At 41.1% G+C, this 20,763-nt stretch overlaps 1 protein-coding gene across 1 annotated transcript in view; it reads right to left on the bottom strand.

Moving 5' to 3' along the window:
• Positions 1-20,763, bottom strand: part of LOC124804898 (multidrug resistance protein homolog 49-like) — a 384,892-nt gene that overhangs the window by 233,343 nt on the left and 130,786 nt on the right. Inside the window, exon 5 of the mRNA XM_047265271.1 lies at positions 7,298-7,442. Coding sequence (XP_047121227.1) covers positions 7,298-7,442 — 145 coding nt within the window. The remainder of the gene's footprint in view (positions 1-7,297; positions 7,443-20,763) is intronic.

Raw genomic sequence — 20,763 nt, forward strand, 5'->3', positions numbered from 1 at the left:
TGGTTAAAGGATGTTAAGGCCAGGAGGGTTGTGAGAATGTAAGATATGCAGCAGAGACAATTCCCACCTGCATAGTTCAGAGGAACTTAGAATGGAAAAGTGTATCATATATTCTGCAACTGAATGGTCAAATCTGCAGTGGACCATAGTTTGGCAGCAGCAATTCATGTAAGTGGACAGATGGACATCCGTCATAACCTCATACAATGCTGCACAGTAACTGCAATATAGCTGATACGTAACAGGGGTGCTTTCATATGTGGCCCTGCGTCCTATATGGTAGCAAATGCCTGTGATCGGACTGTGTTGGGAAATGGTGGATGGGCTGGTGCTTGCACATGGGTTGTCAAAAAGGAAATGACTCATGGGGTGCAAAATTGGGAGCAGGACTGGAGTAAGAATGGACAAGGATATTCTGTAGTTTGATTGGATGCCCATCAGCACTTCTTGATCACCCAGTACCACCCTGGCCTTGAAAAGCTCAACCACATTAATTACAGTAACATTGAACACTCAGAGCAACAAAAAACTGGTAAATGTAAACTCTGTCCTCAGGCCCTGGTGGGCCCACTGGTGCTGTCACAGCATGGGTGGTTGCCTAACAGGTCTACTGATGTTAGAAGAGGAGACTGAATGGGAGATCCAGGTCAGAGGACAACATATCCTCTGCCAGTGGTGTCATCGAATGTGGTATAGAGGGGTGTGGGGTCAGCACACTACTCTCCCGACCACTGCGTTTTTGCAACCTGAAGCCACTATTACTCAGTCAAGTACCTCATTAACTGGCATCACAGGATTGAGTGTACCCTGTTCCGGTCTTTCCACCAAGGAAAAATCTCTCATCATATCTGGAATAGAATGCGGGTCCTCTGCACAGGAGTCAGCCACACTAACAACGAAACAACAGCATAGAATTTTCTTAGTCCAACAACCATCCATTTGAGGTTGTGTGTCCCACACACCTCATTTTCACTGTTGTCACAGATCTTCCACTCCATGTTGTTTTCAGATCCATTTGTTTGTTTTCCTGTCTCTCTCAGTAATTATAAACATACATGTTTTTGACTGGTTTTAGGGTTCAAACTCCATGTCTCACTGAAAAAAAATTAAAACACATTAACTGTAAGCTTTTACTTTCAAGTGCAGTGGCATCTTGGTCTCAAAACTCCTATTTAGTTTACCAAAAGCTCTCTATTCCTCTTTTAGTCTTTTTAGTCTTCTGTTTATTTATTTTACTGTCCAGCCAATACTCATCTTCACTTGCCCTGTATACTAAACCCATCATGTAGTTCTATGCTTCATTGTTAATTTGCATTACTTTCCATTTGGTATGCTAGTTATACATTATTTTAGTCTTACTGTAACTGATCTTCAGGTCACTTTTCAAATTGGCTGTATTAAGTTCTTCCATTTGCAGTTGAAGTATATCTGCACTATGCAAGGTTACTGTTTTCATAGTTCATACGAATATTGATATATGCACACAATCCTTGTGAGCAATAACAACGGCAATCTGCAAGAATGAGTAAAATTTCATTTCTGGCCACAACAATGGGTGGCTTTTTCCCCGTGTTTAGCACTGCAGGCAGTAGGAGTCTGTTGGCAGAGTCTTTCGTGAAAGCTGTAATGAATGACTGTACAGACCGCTTGCAAGAATTTGAATTTGAAATGATTTGTTGTCAGTGATATAAAAGTTGGTTGAATGAAATGGCACATTGTTTAATTAGACTGCAAATCAGACAGCTCAGCTAAGAGCAAAAGTATATAGTAGGCTTATTCTGTGAAGTTTTGTTACAGTGGTGAAAGCTGACAGTAGCAATAAATGGTTATTATCAATCAGAAACCTCATTAATTAAATAAATTTCCCAATACATATCTCACCTTGCTTTAAGCAACAAAGAGAGAAGAAATCTATGAGACAGCAAGCAATGAGAGCATAATGGAAGGAACATCATAACTACGAAAATGGAAGCAAGATTAGCATTTCATGTCCTGTGTACAATAAGGTGCTTTGAGACAGAGCACGACAATTGTAGATTAGGGAAGTCAAACAATGGAAATTCCATGTAGGAATATCAACAATGTAGGAAAAGACAGATAGGTAATCAAAGCTTTGGCGGTTACCTATTATCATGCCCTGAAATGAGGGACATCCTACCAAAGATACTTTGCATGCTACCTAAAGTGGTATTCTGTCACCCACCCAACCTCCACAACATCCTAGTCCATCCTTATGCCACTCCTAAGCCCAACCCCTTGCCACAAGGTTCATATCCCTGCAGAAGACCCAGATGCAAAACCTGCCCAATCCACCCACCCAGCACTTCCTATTCCTACTGGTGAAGGTTGTAGCCGAAAGCTATATGTAAGTGTCTTTTAAATTGTGCCTCTCTGCAACTTGATGTGTTTTCTTTATGCTAAGTAGCAATCTGTCTTTTCCTACATAGTCGATATTCCTGTTTAGATTAGAGAAGGATTGGGAAGGAAATTGTCCATGTTCATTTCAAATGGATCATTTGGCATTTGACATTTGACATATGTGATTAAGGGATACTATGGAAAACTTAAATCTGGATGGATGAATCAAGATTGGAACTCCCATCCTCCCAAATGTGTGTCCATTGCATTAAACATTGTGCCAACTCACTCGGATATCTGTACAAGGGACAAACAGTACAATGTTGATCATGAAACAAAGTTGGTTCTGGTATGAACCATAAACACATAATTTGTACTGGTAATATGAGATGCTACACAAAAGTTCTCAAAATTTGTATGATCCACATTTATAAATGGTTCTACAATCAATCAGCACTGGGAACAGCGTAACACATATTTCGAGTTTCATTATACCTAGCAGCTTTGATCTAATCAGATATGTTTATTGTTGGCAGGCAGTTTTCCATTGTGACGTTCAATTGTGAAGCAATTTTGCAATGACCAACCTGAGAGAACACTGTTCCTGTGTGAAGTTCTGTTTTAAACTTGGCAAAATAGCTGCAGAAACACACAAAATGTTAGTTGAAGTATTCAGTAATGATGCTTTGGGGCAGCCACAAAAGTATGCTGGTGTAAATGTTTTAAAAATAGGTGGATATCTGTTGATGATGATAAACATTCAGGATGACCATCTACTGACAATACTCACGAAAACATCAGTGCTGTTCAGAATGTGTTTGTGAAAGATCTTGGGCAGACCACGACAACTTGGCTCCAAGTGGTTTCTTTCTCTTTCTCAAATTGAAAATGAAATTGAAGGGGTAAAGATTTGACATGAAAGAGGAGATTCAAGAGCAATCCTAAGTGTTCCACAATTCACTGACTAAATACAAGTTTCAGGATGCGTTCCATTCGTGGCAGAAGCACCGAGATCAGTGTCTGAGCCTCCAATGGGACTACTTTGAAGGTGATGGTGGTGAATAAAAATCTTGTATGATGTGATTATATTTAGTGTTAGATTTGCGAAACTTTTGGGTAGCACCTTGTAACTACAAAACATTCAGTGCCTTCAATTATTTCAGGTGCTTTGAAGCCTTTATTATGAATTAAATCTGTTATACTTTGATAAAGAGAAGTGTCAGTGTCTACACATTCCTCTCAGATCATGATAACGGTCTCAGATGATAAAAACACTCATACATTTAGTTCAGTCTGAAAATGAACCTGGATACCTCTTCCCCTTGTCAGAGATAATTTACAAGTAACAGAATCTTCAGTTTGGATGTCATGATATACATAATTCTGCATATAACAAAATTCACATTAAAGGCACATTTGCTCAGGAAATCTCAAATATGTTCAAGACTACTGACTTAAATTCACTAGAATAAACATAAATGCATTATGGTGATTCACCTAATGTCCTGCCAGGTTAAATTAAGTGGTGGCCCAGAACTCAAAATCAGACCCTTCCTTTTTGCAGCCAATGTTCTCACTTACTGAGCTAACCAGACTCAACTCACAACTAGGAAGATATGCAGGAATGTGTATGGAAAGAAGAATAGGAAGATCTGAAGCTGTGAGTGCAGTGTTGGCCAAGAAAGGCAAGCTTCCAGATTGAAGTCATGATCCAGCACAGTTTTAAACTGCCAGACAGGTTCAAGACTGCTGCGGAGTGAAAGATTCATTTTGTGATTTATATACTTTTAAATTATATTCATTATTTATGCATTGTGGACCATACGCTATCTGTACTGAAAGTTCAGAAACAGATTTTATTCCCAGTGACATCAGTGGCAGATTGAACTAACAACTGTAAGTGACAGATGTGCATTCAATCAATCAGCTGTCAAGTGGTGAGTGTTAAGTGGTGGACATGGTGTGTCAATGTCATCACACAAATCATAATGGAGCAACAACCTGTAATCGATTCCATGTTTTACTCGGTAAAATAACTATGAAGACATCTGAGCCCATGAAATTGCTTACAGCAATAATTGCTCAATTACACACAGGTGTTTGAGTGGTTTAAATGTTATACAGAAGGACAGGTGTCACTCGAGGACAATGAGAGGTCAGGATGTCCCACCTCAAATTCATCCACGAAAAACAAGAAAGTTTCTGATTTTCTGAAAACTGACAATAATGTCTCATGCAAGGCTATCGCTGAAGAACTGAACACCTCTAAATCGAGTGTTCAAGATTCTCCAGAATCAAGACATAAAGTAATGACAGACATTGATTTAAATCAATGGAGAAAGTTGAAAATTTGTATCGGACTGGAATCCGAACCCGCGTCTCCTGTTTACTAAGCAGATGCACTGACAAAACTGCACCATCTGGACACAGTGGTCATCGCATGTGCATGGACTAAACTACCATGCCTCCCATCAGATCCAAATTCTCAAATTATCCACAACTACAAATTTAATGCCCCTTGTCCATTATCCTCATACATATCTCTCCACCGCTAGAAGTTGAGAATTTGGATCTCACAGGAGATGTTAGGCTAGTCCTTGCAGCTGCGGTGACCCAGAGTCCAGAAGGTGCAGTGGTCAGCGTGTCTACCTAGTAAGCAGGAGACCTGGGTTCAAATCCCAGTCCAGCACAAATTTTCAACTTTCTATACTGATTTAAATCAGTAAGAGCTATGAGCACTTTTGCATCTTCACTACATTGAAACTTAACTCTTCTAATGAACAAATGTTCATAACTTTTAAGGTATGCATTATAGAGCACATGTTTACTGGACTTTTTTTTCTTGTTTTGGTCCATACTGCCACTTCCCAAAATATGGAAAGCAAAGAGCTTGGAGTAGAAGAGATTTCTTTCACAGTATCAAAGATGAAAAACTGCTCATAGCTCTGAAGGTATGCATTTTCGACCCTATGTTTACAAAGACTTTTTTGCTTCTAGTATTGTGTACTTTCAACTTTATACATTTATGCCATTAATTATGATACACCTTGTATAAGCTGACCCTGTATAAGCTGAGATATACTACTCATAAACGGATAAGTAAATGGATAATGGATAAAATACATCTTAAGTTGTTACAAGCTCTTGACATACATAGTGTGTGACTTGCAAAACTATCCTACTAACAACATTTAAATACAACTCTACTTTCACTGTTTTTAGTCTTTCTTGATATATCTTAGATTTTCTGTGGCAGCTCACTTAACCCTTTGACTTTTGCAGACATACTCTCTCCATTCTGTGCTGGGTGCTGCTTTGTTGTCACTGTTACTGCTCACATAATGCTATAACTTGTGCTGAGGGATGGTGTTCTGGCCACTATGAAATACTTGTTTTCAGATTTCAAGAAAACTATTTGGCGAAAAAATTAATTTTTGCACATCTTATAGTCCAATATCTTTACTCACTAAAGCACTGAATTTGCTTTCAGTATTCATCACAGTTATTGTGCTGCATCAAACAAAAGAAACCACTGGATGACATTTTAAAGAGTTTGCAGCGGTAAAAACACATTGTGCAGATTTCGCATATGGCTGATTTTAGCAAATACATTGCTGTGTATGAAATGTAGGTAAGAAATAAACATTTTATTTAAAACTAAGAGCACACTTTGTTCTTGAGATATTGGTTCTTTTATCCAGTGGATGGTCACACGTGATGCGCCCAGTTCCATCCTGTGCATCACAAAGCTTGTGGTCATAACATACCTCCAGGGTTACCATTTCCAGACAATTTTAGCGTTTTGCCCTGACAAATTTTGAGATCTCATGAGTAAGTAAAGACATAAACTGACAAAAAAATTTAAGGACTTCTGTATTTCTAAACATGTAAGCAAAAATCTTAAGCACTAACATCAACATCTTTTGCAATGAACTGTTTTTAGACGGAGAAAGCAAGCCAAACGGTATATATGGTTCATTAAAACCACTGATGTTATTTTATTTCAGTACAATAAAACATTTGGTGACAAAAACATGCATTTTGTTTGAAGTCGCAAGACAGATTTAAAATACCTTCACTGAGTTCAGAAATAACCTCAGAAAGAAGAAGGTCTCTTGACAAAAGTGAATAAGGCAGGGAAGAATCATGTAAACCAACACTGTAGGTAACTGCCAATAAAATGTTGGTTCTACTATGCTCGTTATTGTTTTTTATTACCCGCTCTGTTATGTCTATTAGTTTACAGGTATTGTGTGGTTTTTATTTCAAGATATACATGAATACATATTGTGCAAACTGCCAGTGACAATTTTCTTCTTTTTATCATCCATATTTTCTAAAATATAAACTCCTTTTGAAGTACCATAATGTACCAGAATAAATAAAATGTCTATAAAACTCCGCACTCTACAATGTACTTGCAGTGAGGCAGTCACAATTCATTTCATCGTCCGTGACCTGCCGAGGAGCACCGCAGTCCTGGGTCCATGAACAAACCAAGAAAATCCACCAAATTACACTCGCACAAACAGACCAGGCCTGCAGGCAGATTGGTGAGACTTTTCAAATTTCCCTGATATTTCCCTGACACATTTGAAATTCCCTGATATTTCCTCATTTCCAGAACTTGTGGCAACCTTGATTTCATAAACGGCTCAAGATAGCAAAAAGAGATTTTCTACAAATGATAGCAGGCAAAGAGGCATGCTGTATGATAAATATTCAAAACTTTTTTATTCACCAAGCTATGAAAGTAACTGTTGGTAGTAATGAGACAGTGCATCGAACAGGGTGCGTAAAGACATTTATGGAAAATCCACAGGCCACACTTGAACACATCCTCAGCACCTGGAGAGTGGCAGTCAACTAGTCCACAACAGTCAAAAGATTAATACTTGCTCAAGTTACAATATTAAAAAATTCTTAAATATACACATACCTGTCTCTGAGCTGAATGGTTGAGGACAAATATTGTCATAGAACCAACTATGAACTGAATCAGTGTAACTACACAACAGCCAATTGCAAATGCTGCTGAATCTTCTAATAGAGCTTCTTTTCTCTCTTCCCAACTTGCATTCACTCTGAAATACATTATTCAAGGATATCTTCTAATATATTATCTTGAATATTAGAGAAATATGTGTAAATTCTCTACATATTCCTTAAGATGCTTAAATTTATCCCTTAAATTTATTACTTTCTTTTTGTATTTTGACATAACTGTCATCAAGGATTGTGAGTGATAAAATTTAAAGTGTTTGACACCACAAATGTTTGTCAAGCCAGTCACTAAAAGAATGAAATTTTTAAAGGTTACACACCTAGAAAACTCCATTAATAATTGCAACCACACTTTTTTTTTTTTTTTTTTTTTTAAAAAAAAAAAAAAAAAGAACACACACATTAAGACCAGTAAACTGACACAAAGGCAGCAGAAATGGGGCACAAGATATCATGACAGTTTTTAGTTGATCAGTTATTTCACACCTTAATGCAATGTAGATGACAGTTGCAGCAGGATGAGAGAGATTACATACTCTTGCATTATGTCCTACTCTGATGCAATGATCATTTTGCAAACAAAGGTTCACATGTTGTAATTTTATGACATGCGGCAAGCCCAAAACTAGAACACAGCACACAATTGTACTGTGTTCTACTAATGAAATCTTACAAAGACAATGCACTCCCATTTGGGGCTAACACATGGTTTGTGATTACATTTGAAAATGATGATTCAGTGCGTCAAAACTAGTTATGTAACCTAAAAATTTCATCAATTTAGTGACTGTGGCTTGACAACAATTTGTGGTGTTAAATAAACATTTTAGATTTCATTTTCTTCAGTTCCCACTAATAGTTCCAATACTGTGTTTCTAGAAGTTTCTTCACAAATTCAAATGACATATCTTGAAAAAATACACTCACTGTAAATAATAAATATATGTACCACATAATACCAGTAAAACTAGAGTAAAAGATAAGGGTAAAAAAGGTGTGCAAGGCACAGTTTAATACTGTTTATTGTAATGTTAAAAAACTGAAAAATAAGTTCTCCAAACATAAATTTATATTATTTACTATTTCCCTTTCTAACTTTATCAATCATGAACTGAAAGCATTGTAAAACCCTAGTGCATGTACTTTTCGAGAACATTTCATATTACTTTTAAGGTGCCTTATAAACTAGCTTCTTTGACAGGAAGAGGTCTAATTATCAAAAAAGTAAAGACGCCGTATCTGTCTAACTGATGTCCCTTGTGTAATTTCACAAGAATGATGAAATCATAGCCACGAACAGTATTGATTCCACAATGATGAAATTACATTCAGAGCATTCCAATAGTAAGAAAGACACAACATTACAGTTGTACAGAGCAAGAGAGTCATGAAAACCATTTGGTTACCACTGCTAAAGGTGCTGTGGCCAGATAGGCACAAACTGCGCTGATTTCAGAAAAAAAAATTTGAGCTGAAAGTCACTTATTCATATTAACAAGTGAACATTACATTAAGAGCTTTATGAGTTTAGTGACTGCCACACAAGAACAATTCCACATAAAATATGCAATTTTACAGCCCAATGTCACATATTTATTTCACCATAGTCTTTACATATAAAGACGAACTGTCTGAACAAGGAAGACAGTTAGTCACACTGGATGTTGTCTGCATTTATTTAAATCATAATGATAACACTCAAGCAGTTATCTATAGTAGTATGGTTGGTAAGAGAAATTCAAGGATGAAACTTCCTGGCAGATTAAAACTGTGTGCCGGACCGAGACTCGAACTCAGGACCTTTGCCTTTCACGGGCAAGCGCTCTACCAACTGAGCTACCCAAGCATGACTCACGCCTCATCCTCAAAGCTTTACTTCCGCCAGTACCTCGTCTCCTACTTTCCAAACTTCGCAGAAGCTCTCCTGAGAACCTCGCAGAACTAAAGTTGTGAGGACGGGGCGTGAGTCATGCTTGGGTAGCTCAGCTGGTAGAACACTTGCCCGTGATAGACAAAGGTCCCGAGTTCGAGTCTCGATACGGCATACAGCTTTAATCTGCCAGGAAGTTTCATATCAGCACACACTTTGCTGCAGAGTGAAAATCTCATTCTGAAATTCAAAGATGTTTCCTGCAGAGTGTCATGGATGTCAAATGATTTGGATATGAGAGGGGAGTTTGGAATATGTATAGTTCACAAAAATAATACGGTTATGAAAAGGATAGATTGCTGCTTATCATAAAGATGATACCTGAGTTCCAAAGTTCCAACACCTACGTACATATTCCACAAACCAATGTACCACGGCAGAGGGCACACAATACCACTACTAGTCATTTCCTTTCTTGTTCCATTTGAAAACAGAGTAAGGGAAAAACAACTGTCTATATGCCTCCCTCTGTATGAGCCCTAATATCTCATATCGTATCTTTGAACTGTTATGTTGGCGGCAGTAGAATTGTTCTGCAGTCAGCTTCAAATGCAGATTCTCTAAATTTTCTTAATGGTGTTCCTCAAAACAAATGTTGCCTTCCCTCCATGGATTCTAATTTGAGTTCCTGAAGCATCTCCATAACAGCTGCATGCTGTAGGAACCTATCAGTAACAAACCTAGCAGCTGCCTCTGAATTACTTCAACGTCTTCTTTTAATCCAACTAGGTATGAATCCCAAACACTTGAGCAGTACTCAAGAATAGTTTGCACTAGCAACCTATATGTGGTCCCCTTTACAGATGAACCACACTTTCCCAAAATTCTCCCGATTAATCAAAGTCGACTATGTGCCTTCCCTAACACAATACTCACAAGCTTGTTCCATTTTGCACCACTTTGCAATGTGCAGTATTTAAACAACATTACTGTGTCAAGCAGGATACTATTATGCTGTATACGGACATGACAGGTTTGTTTTTTCCATTCATCTGCATTAACTCACATTTTTCTACATTTAGAGCTAGTTGTCATCCATTACGCCAACTAGAAATTTTGTCTATGTCACCTTGTATACTCCTACAGTCAGTCAACTTTGACACCTTTCCATACACCACAGCATTATCAGTAAAAACCCGCAGATTGCTACATGTGCTGTCCACCAGATCGTTTATGTATATAGAAAATAACAGTTGTCCTATCACACTTCCCTGGGGCATTTTTGATGATACTCTTGCCTTTGCTGAATACTCGCATTCAAGGACAACATACTGGGTTCCATTACTGAAGAAGTCTTCGAGACACTCACATATCTGGGAACCTATTTCATATGCTTTTACATTCATCTGCTGTGGGGTACTATGCAAATGCTTTTTGGAGATCAAGGAATACTGAACCTGCTTGTTACTTTTCATCCATAGTTCACAGTATATCATGTGAGAAAAGGGCAGGCTGAGTTTTACAAGAAATGCTTTCTCTAAACCATGCTGATTCTCAGTCTCATGTTAGGGATACGAGTGTGCCATTTTGCAGCTCCGTTCTTGTGCAACCGCAAGCAGTATGTATCATTAGGAAACTCGTACCAATCAGAAACCAAATCCATCAAATATGGAGTGCCGCAGGGTTCGGTAATGGGGCCATTGTTATTTAATGTATTTGTTAATGATATAGGTGTTGAGGAGGAAGAAAAGAAAATATTGTATGCTGATGACATGACAATACTAAATAGTGACCAAAATATGGAACAGCTTGAGAGAAGAGCATACATGTCTGCAAATGTCACAGCTCAATGGCTGTTGGAAAATGAACTGGTTATAAATCTAAAAAAAGACTATGTATGCAGTGTTTAAAAACAAGGAAAAGGCTGTAGACATGGATTTAGAGGTTGACGGAACAAGGCTGGAAGAAGTAGAATCTGCTAGATTCTTAGGTATTCTTGTGGATAATGAACTGAAATGGAAAAAACATATTAATAATGTCTGTAAGAAACTGAGCTCTGTCATATTCTTAATGATGCAGCTATCACAGTATTCAGACAAGAAACTTCTGTGTACAGTGTATCATGGACTTTTCGAACCATACTTACAGTATGGAGTGACGGTGTGGGGAAACTCAAACAAACAAGAGACAAAACGAGTTTTCACATTACAAAAAAAAGCAATTAGGACCATTTTAAGAAGAAAGACCTCTGAAACATGCAGAAACTGTTTCAAGAATTTAGGTATCTTAACTTTTTCATCGTTGTATATATACAAAACAATAATGTACATCACAAAAGGTAGTGAGGACTGGATTACAAATGCTAGTGTACACACCCACAATACAAGAAAGAAGAATGAAGTACGGAGCATACCCCACCGACTGGCAATGCTAGAAAAAGGACCCCAGTACTCTGGTATCAGACTACTAAGAAGTCTGCCCAAAACCCTGCAAGATAGTGTACTTCACAATGACTTTACAAAGAAACTTAAAGACTATCTCATTGAAAAAGAGTTTTACAGTGTTGCAGAATACTTATGCCATTAAATTTGTATATATTGTTACTCATTATCAGTGATGTAAAAATGTAAGCTAAAGGTGTAGAAAAATAATTGATAAAGAATTTTAATACTTTGACATGTCCTATATTACACGTACATTTACTGTACACAATGTAATCTTACAGGATCAAATAAAATTCAATTCAATTCAATTCAATTCAACCCTTCTTATATACAGGTATCAACTGGCTTTTTCCCAGTCACTTGAGACTTTGCTCTGGGTGAGAGATTTGTGATAAATGGCATGATAAGTAAGTGGCCAATGCACAGATTTGTAAAACCAAATTGTGATTCCATCTGGATCTGGCAACTTTTTATTCTCCGTCTCTTTTAGTTGGTTCTCTATGCCAAGAATGCTTTATTACTATGCTGTCCATAAAGGAGACTGTTTGATGGTCAAACAATGGTATGTTTGTGAGAGTCTCTGGCATGAATGATTTCCTAAAAGCAAAATTTAAAACTTTGGCTTTCGTTTTGCTACCACCAGCTCCTACAGCAGTGCGTTCAACAAATGACCGGATGTACGCGTTAAGACTTGCTTAGCGATTTTACACAGGACTAGAATTTTCTCAGGTTCTTGGTCATATTTTCTGCTAAACTTTGCCAGTCATCATTTGCTCATTCTCTTTTGAAGTGAGAGTGCAACAGCCACTGCTTTGTCAACATTTTTCCAAATTTTGTTATTAAATCTCAGTGGCTCCTTTTCACGCTTAATCCATTTACTAGGCACATATGTTCTCCTGATCACAATTTACATTCTGTTTAAACTTATCCCATAATTTCTCTATGTCCAACTTACTGGAACTAAATGATGTCAGTTCACTGTCTAAGTGAAACGCAAACCACATTTTCCTATCCTTCTTGACAGATATATTAACTTTCATAACCATATTTTCTATAATGACATCATTATTACTAATCCTTGGCTCTATACTGATACTGTTGATAAGACCTGGCCTGTTTGTAGCTACAAGGTCTAAGACATTTCCATAGCATGTAGGCTGCTCAAGACAGTTTTCAGAAGACATGTTCAAAAGTACTTCACAAAACTGTCTGTCTGAAACCCCCCCACCATGAATCCACAGACATCCCAGTCTACACTCCACAGACTGAAGTCACCTCCAACTAGTATTTCGTGATCTGGGTATTTACATGTCACTGACTGTAGAATTTCCTTGAATGATTCTAGAACTGTCACAGTGGAATCAGAGGGTCAGTAAAAACATTCAACAAATAACTTCGTTCCTGCTAGACCTGTTATACATAACCATCTGATCACTGTTAAAGTCACTTCACTGTCACAATCAACTTCGACCTCAACAGACAAAGTATTTTTGTCAACATTTCCCCTCCAATGGAGTCTAATCTGACTGTCCCATATATGCTCCATCACTCACTGAATATCTCAGACTATTATACTTAAGGTTTCAGCCAGCTCTCAATCCCAAGAATAATTTGAAAGTGAACTTCCCTGGATAGCAGTAAATTCAGGAACTTTGTTACAAATACTTCAATAATTTATTAATAAAACTTTGACAGTCGAAAAGTCTCTGCTATGAATGCGGTCTGACTTCACTTTCTGCATATCAACTGGTAAGTATTCATGTATGTACGTAGCCTAAAAAAAAACCATGTACAACAAGGTCACAGAGCTGACAAAGCCTTTGATTGAGATCCTCCACCTGACTCCAAACCAAAGGACCCAGATTTAATCTGGGAGCAATACTACAAACTGCGAGCTCTGCTTGCACCCCATGCATGAGGCCAGCAGCCTTCACACTTCGGCCAGTCACCGATATGAACTGAGGAGAGCCTCACAAACCATGTGACAGGTCTCGATGATGCCAGCGTGAGCCACAATTTGCACCCTGCATTCTTAGCAGCCACACGCAAGGCTGCCTCCACATCTTGGATGAGCACTTCAGTACACATACTGAGTGCACACCTACTTTCTTTCCAGCCCTGAACACTATCTTCTTCAGAGGCTCCATGATGCACCTAGCATTGGAACTCCTGATAACTAGCAAATGCCTGCCCACACATGTCTGCTCAGACCCTGTTCACTCACAGGGCAAATACGTCAGGCCAAATGGTCAGCCTCCACATTGGTCCTCTGCCTCAAGTGACGCAAGTGCATTACCAATCACCACCTCACCCTGCTGTGATGGTGGATCCGCCATGTTGATTACACTAGGATGTGCCTCAGCAGCAGAGCCCTTGGGCGAAACAAGTGATACCTGACATGTCCCATGCAACATGCAAGATCCGCTGGTGCCCCACACATCTAGGCAGCAGCCTGAAGGCAACTGACCATAGACAAAAACACATTCAGCTGTCTGCATACTGTGGCCAGCTCCTCCTGCATCTTCACACAGCAAGCAAACATCCTACCCATGCTAGCAAGACTAACTGAAAAAGTAAACTACAGAAGCAGACAGGAATCTAGATACTCAACTTGCTATCCTTCTTATGTGTCATCAATGAATACTGATGTCTTAATGAAATGTGCAGTTGATTGTTCAGAAGAAATGAAAACAGTGCTATGGACTGCCTGAATTTACACTTACAGTTAAAAACTTGAGTCTGAACCTCTTAAACAGAAAAACATGCATGAAATTTAAGAAATATGCTGCTAGTTAAACACATTTGATGCATTTACTCCCTTTTGAAGCCTTTCAGTTGCATTCTGGCTGGATACAGGGGTCACATGTGTGCGGTGTGCTTGCTTCAGTTCATATGTTACAGTCCTTTCATTGTACCTGTCTGCAACTCAACGTGTCATCTTGTCAATGAGTAGCAGTTTATCCTTTTCATAATATTATGATATTCCAACCTGGACTTCCACTGTTTAAAAATAATAAGGTGAATGATGTGTACTTGCAGGAATTCTTATGTCTTTAATCCTTCATATTTTGTTGCAGTGGAAGCTGAGATCAGACAGTAACCAATGGTTCAACAGAATGTGAAAAGTCATAGTCTCAGATTTTGACATAACTTACCACATTTGCTCCTATTACGAATCTAATTAAGGAACCAAAATATTTCTGATTTCTTTCAAACTGTTGAGATTTACAGCCTCTTAAAGTTTTTGGAATTTAACAGATTTTGGTTGTTGGGCAAACAAAATACAGTTTTTCCAAGTATACAAAATAATTTATTCCTTCCTTATTTACCAAAGAATACTGATAAAAATTTTGTTTGTGTGTGCATCAATATGTAAAAGAGAAATGTGAATTAAAATATCATGAAACTTCACATGACCAGGAAAAAATCTTTAATTGCAGTTTTCAGTTTTTTTAAAAAACCAAATACAGAGACCAATGCTAAAGAGCACTATCATTGACAGGGAAAAGGATAATCAAATAACTCTTTTAATTATACTTGTTGTAGGAGATATAACCTACTCCCTCAAATGAGAATTTAAAGGCATGAAATTTATTTATGTAATGCTTTGAATTGATTGTGTATTGCTTCTTTCTGCATGAGTTTTGGAATCAATAATGTTGTCGTCTTAGTCATCAAGGGAAAGTGCACGCTACATCATGAAGTGAGCTTTGGAGAGAATGGAGTCAACAGTTCAGTTACTCTTTGGTTTATATAAATTTCCTTGTTTTTTAGCAGTAATGCTTTTGGAATTTCTTGGTTTAAGGCTATTAAAAATTGTTACTGATGCGGTCTAGATGGTGTGTGTCATTTGATTAAATATTAAGGAACTACAACCGCTATAAAGCGGTGACCTGACAAGCAAGTAAAAACAGTAAAATGGACATGCTGAATCAAATGGCATCATCGAGTCGAGACATGACTAGAGGACAGGGGAGGAAGTAATTGGCAGTCTTCCAGGACAAAATGCAGAGACAAATCACAGACCTCCAATTGGTGATGTCAGAGCAAGGAAGTCCAATGATCAATCCACAACCCCAGTTGAGACCAGATGTGCTGTTACTGGAAAATCACAGATGAAGGTATGGACATTGCGTTTTCTGCCAGACAAACCGGCATTTGGGTTTGCAATGCTGAAGCTGGTGTTTGAACAGAATGTAGTAACTGATGAATGCATGCAATTCACAATAGTGGTGAATTCATTAGATGCCAGGGCAGCTGCTATTGGTGCAAACATCATATTTAAACCATGAGAAGAGCAACAATATGCATCTTTGAAGAAGTTATTAAGTGATCGCACATTTAAACCATCGAATCAGCACATTCACCAAGTTTTGCATAACAAGAAAATGGAGGACAGGACTCCCTCTTAATATTGGTGGCACTTGTGTGGCATTGTTGGAAACAAAGAATTACCAGGCAGGATGTTTTTGCATGTATAATTAGTGCAACTACTTGAAGGCAGTCAAAAAACAACAGTGTTCATATGCAAAAACAATGATGTTACTGAACTGATAGCATTAGTGGACAAATTTTATGCAACATTAAATACCTCACATACACTGAGTTGGTTGCTGATGAGTTCGAAACACAAGAGGTGACAGCTGTCCAGAGAGAGTAACAGTCAGATGTAAATATGCAGCTGAACAAATTGCAGAATGAGACAACATGCTACAGAGACAGTATCCAATTCGTTAGAGGGCAAGAAGAGCTCACTTAGGAGGGACATAAGGAACAACAGCGGGATGAACCAGCACGTCTGCTGGTATCACTGGCAATTAGGCGATGGGGCTATGAGATGCACAGCACTGTACACCTACACAAATGGCATCAGCAGACAGCAGTAGGTGTGGGGGACCATGAGACAGCAAAAGCACCTGCAGCAGAGAGGCGATCATGGGAAGGAGCTCAACATGGTGAGTAACTTATCTCACTTACGTGCCCCATCCCATAGGTTGTACGTCAGAGACATGAGGTTCGAGCATTACTATCTCCTATACTCTGGGTCGGATGATAGTGTACTGCTGGTGGAAAGCAGCACAGGAACAGAAAGGTCCCCAAGAGTAGGCCTTACAGCAGCAAACAAGTTATTGACAGCCATGAGTGGGACGTATACCATAAAAATAAGTTTGGGCTTCCTGCAGAGCTGTGATTGGACTTTTTCTTTTACAGCAGTGTCAGATGCCATACTAGGTACTGATTTTCTTTACCACACGGGAATGGAGGTCAACATTAGTACTGCACAGGTTCGCAAATGCAGTGAGATGGTCATGGGAATATCAGGATGATACAGGATGTGAACCACGTAAGTAAATTGGTATCATCAAGGTGGAGCACCTGCAAAGTGTCACCTGTATCAAAAGTAGTACACAGAATGGTGCGCAACATTCAAAAGAAAACAGGTCAACCAGTTTCACAGTATCCACAGAGGCTAGCCCCAGATTATTCTGTGTCAGTGAAGGCAGAGTTCGAAGAGTTGCTGCAAATGGGCATCTTACAAAAGTCCACCTGCCTGTGGGTCTTGCATTTGGTGAAGAAGCAAGATGGTACTTTGAGGCGCTCAGTACCAGATCCCTCCCCCCCCTGAAACTTGCATGTAGGGGTGGAAATGCCTCGGACAGTGCCGAGGCAGTCAGCAGATGGGACAAGACCCAGGCTCATCAACTACCAGTGGGCGGGAGGAAGGGATGTCCGACCCAGAGGCCGGGGCTATGGAGGGAGCCACCGATCCACTTGGGGGCGGAGAGGGCCAGCAGCAGGCGCACTGGGAGACAGCAACCGAGGGCAGTGGCGTTGATTCGAGGACCACGTCTGTACCTGAAGGAGGTAGTGGAGGAGGAGGCAGCAGCGGGAGTCCCGTGGGGGAACACGGGCAGAGCTGGTTATGATGGCGGCGCTCCAACCCTTTCGACGTCTGCACTGATGTCACACACCGCCCATGGGCCGTGACGACCTTGGCGGGCATCCAACCTGTCTTGCTCCCATACATGCGGGCCTACACGGCCACACTGGAGGTGAGTGCTGAGAGGGCCGGGAGTAGGACGGCATCAGGAAATGGAGCAGGGTCCGCAGCTGTCGCCCATGGAGGAGCTCCGCCAGACTTCAGCCGTCAATTGGCGTGGTGCAATAGGTGCTCAAAAACAAGGTGAGGGCCGATGTGGTCGGAGAGTTGTCACCCGTCTTCGTCAACTGTTGTTTAAATGTGCGGACAAGCCTCTCCGTCATGCCATTTGAGGAAGGGTGGAAAGGCGGGCTATGGATATGTTTGATAGCGTTGGCCTGACAGATGTTGTGGAAGGAGGATGCTGTGAATTGGAGGCCATTATCAGAGACCAATGTGTGAGGCAGGCCCTCTATGGTAAGAACCTGGGTCAGGGCCACGAGTGTGGCCTCCGTGGTGGTGGACGCCATGCGGACGACATATGGGTATTTGGAGTAGGCATCAATGATAAGTAACCACATGGACCCCAACAATGGGCCCACAAAATTGAGATGGATGTGATCCGAGGGCCAGTGAAGCACAGGCCAGGGTGCAAATGACTGAAGGGGGCTTGCCTGGTGATGCGCACACACAGTGCACCCGCGGACCAGGCAGTCAATATCGCCACCGATGTCGAGCCAATACATGTGCCAGCGAGCCAAAACTTTCATGCGGGACATATCCCAGTGCCCACAGTGCAACAAACTGAGCACTTGATGCTGCACATTCAGAGGGTTGACCACCCGATGGGCATCTGACTCCATGGCCAACAGAAGGACATCATCGACCACGGAGAGCCTGTGGGACACGTGGCACCAGGAGCTGAAATTGGTCTGCATCCAACGAGTAATATATGAGGGCCACCCATGAACCACTTAGTAGAGAACCTGCTGCAAGATAGGGTCGCGGTGGGTAGCCGCAGCAATGTGAGCAGCCATAAGAGGCAGACCGTCCAGCACTTCCCGGCAGGCGGAATTGATGCGAAAGCAGAGGACCTCCCATTGGTCAAACGCAAGATCAGGGCCTGCTGGGAGACGTGACAAAGCGTCCGCGTTAGCATGGTGGGCGGTGGGCTTATACCGGATGGTGTAAGTATCATTTCATAAAAATAGCAGCCAGTGCTGGAGACATTGAGCCGTCCACTCTGGAAGATGAGAGTGGTGTCCGAAAAGCATAACTAAGGGTTTATAGTCCATCAGGAGGGTGAACTTTGGGGCAAAGAGATAGCTGTGAAATTTTTGCATGGTGAACACGATCGCCAGGGCTTCCTTTTCAATCGAGGAATAGTTCCGTTGTGTTGGGGTCAACGTCTAAGACACATAAGCGATGGGTTGTTCGGAGCCATCGACATTCCAATGTGCGATGACAGCCCTAATGCCATATGCTGACGCATCAGCCGCCACAACCAAGTGGCGGTCCAGAGAGAAGGGAGTAAGGTAAGGGGCAGACTTAAGCGTTGTCTTTAACAGGGAGAAAAGCCTGGTCACAGGCAGGAGTCCAATCAAAAGGCACCCCTTTGCGATGCAAGTGATTGAGGGGTTGAGCAACGGAGGCAGCCTGGGGTAAGAACTTTAAGTAGTAAGTAACCCTGCCCAAAAGACTTGGAATTAAGATAAGTCCTTGGGATGAGGAAGGGCCTCAATGGCCACAACTTTATGACCCGAAGGGCGAATACCATCTTTGCTAAGCCAGTGGCCTAAGTATTCCACTTCTGGTTGAAAAAAACAACACTTGTCCAGCCAACAGAGTAAACCTGCAGAATGCAGAGTGTGAAATAAGGCACTGAAGTTTTGCAAGTGTTCCTGGTGGGAACGCCTGGTGACCAAGATGTCATCCAGCACCGAAGAGACACCAAATGGAAGGTGCTAGTACTTGTACAATCTGAAAGGCATATTGATAACCAAGATTTTCTGGGAATTGGCATCCAAGGGTAATTGGTGGTATTCCTCAGGCAGGTCGCTCTTGGAAAAGTACTCTCCGCCAGCAAGCTTGGCGAGAAGCCCTTCCTGTTGGGGAATGGGATACGTGTCTATTAGTGACTGGGCATTGACAGTAGTGCCGAAGTCCCCACACAGGCGAAGGGACCCATTGGGTTTCCATATGACCACCAATGGTGTCACCTAGGCACTGTATGTCACAGGCTCCAGAACGGCAGCGGCCCAGAGCTGATCAAGTTCCTGCTTGACTGCCAGCTGTAATGCTACCAGAAGGGGTCGGACCCAGAAAAAGCTAGGCTGTGCATCCGGCCGTAGGGTGATGTGCGCCTTAAAATCGGAAGCACTCTCCGAGATCTGTTGCAAACAATGACGCAAAAGCGAAGCACAGATCGTCGAAGTCCTGAAAAGAAACAGCCATGGAAATGACCTAACTTCATCGGAAGCTAAAAAGCCAAACAGCTGAAACGCATCCAGGCCAAAAATATTTGAAGAAAACGCAAATTCGACGACAAGTGGGGTCAGGAGGCAGGGAACACGTTTGTACGTCGCCTGGATGACAAACTGCCCACAAAGGGGAATGGAACCGTCACCGTAGACTACCAAATGCCAAGAGGAAGGTGACAACTCAGGAGAGCCCAGGCGAGCATACATCGCCATATTAATCAGGGAGACGGTGGTCCCAGTGTCCACATGAAAACTGACATCCTTAGTGAAAAGGCGGAGCGTCAGGAAAGGCTTCCGCGCTGATGGGTCGTCCTGTGGGACTACCGATTGCAGAGTATGGACGGTATCTTGAGGCCTAGGAGGGGCAAGACTTGGGCGAGTCGAGCAACTATGACAAACCGATCAGATGTGGCCCTCCTTGTTACACAGAGTGCACGTTTTCCAGCAGTGGGGACAATCAGCTCGAGAATGTGCGGTAAAGCACTGTGGGCAAGATGGAAGTGGGCCACGCAGCCAGCGATGAGGGGCATCCAGAGGTGCTGATGCCATAGAGACGTCGGACAAAGAGGAGTCCCAACAGCGCTGGCCTCTGTCGGCAGGGCCACATCGATGTCACGAGGGCAGAACTTGCCAAGGTGCATTGATTGCCGCCACTTGCGGCCACGCCATAAGACACTCATTAGTTGC

The sequence above is a fragment of the Schistocerca piceifrons genome, chromosome 7 (genome assembly GCF_021461385.2).
Source record: "Schistocerca piceifrons isolate TAMUIC-IGC-003096 chromosome 7, iqSchPice1.1, whole genome shotgun sequence".
In the NCBI taxonomy this organism is placed as follows: Eukaryota; Metazoa; Arthropoda; class Insecta; order Orthoptera; family Acrididae; genus Schistocerca; species Schistocerca piceifrons.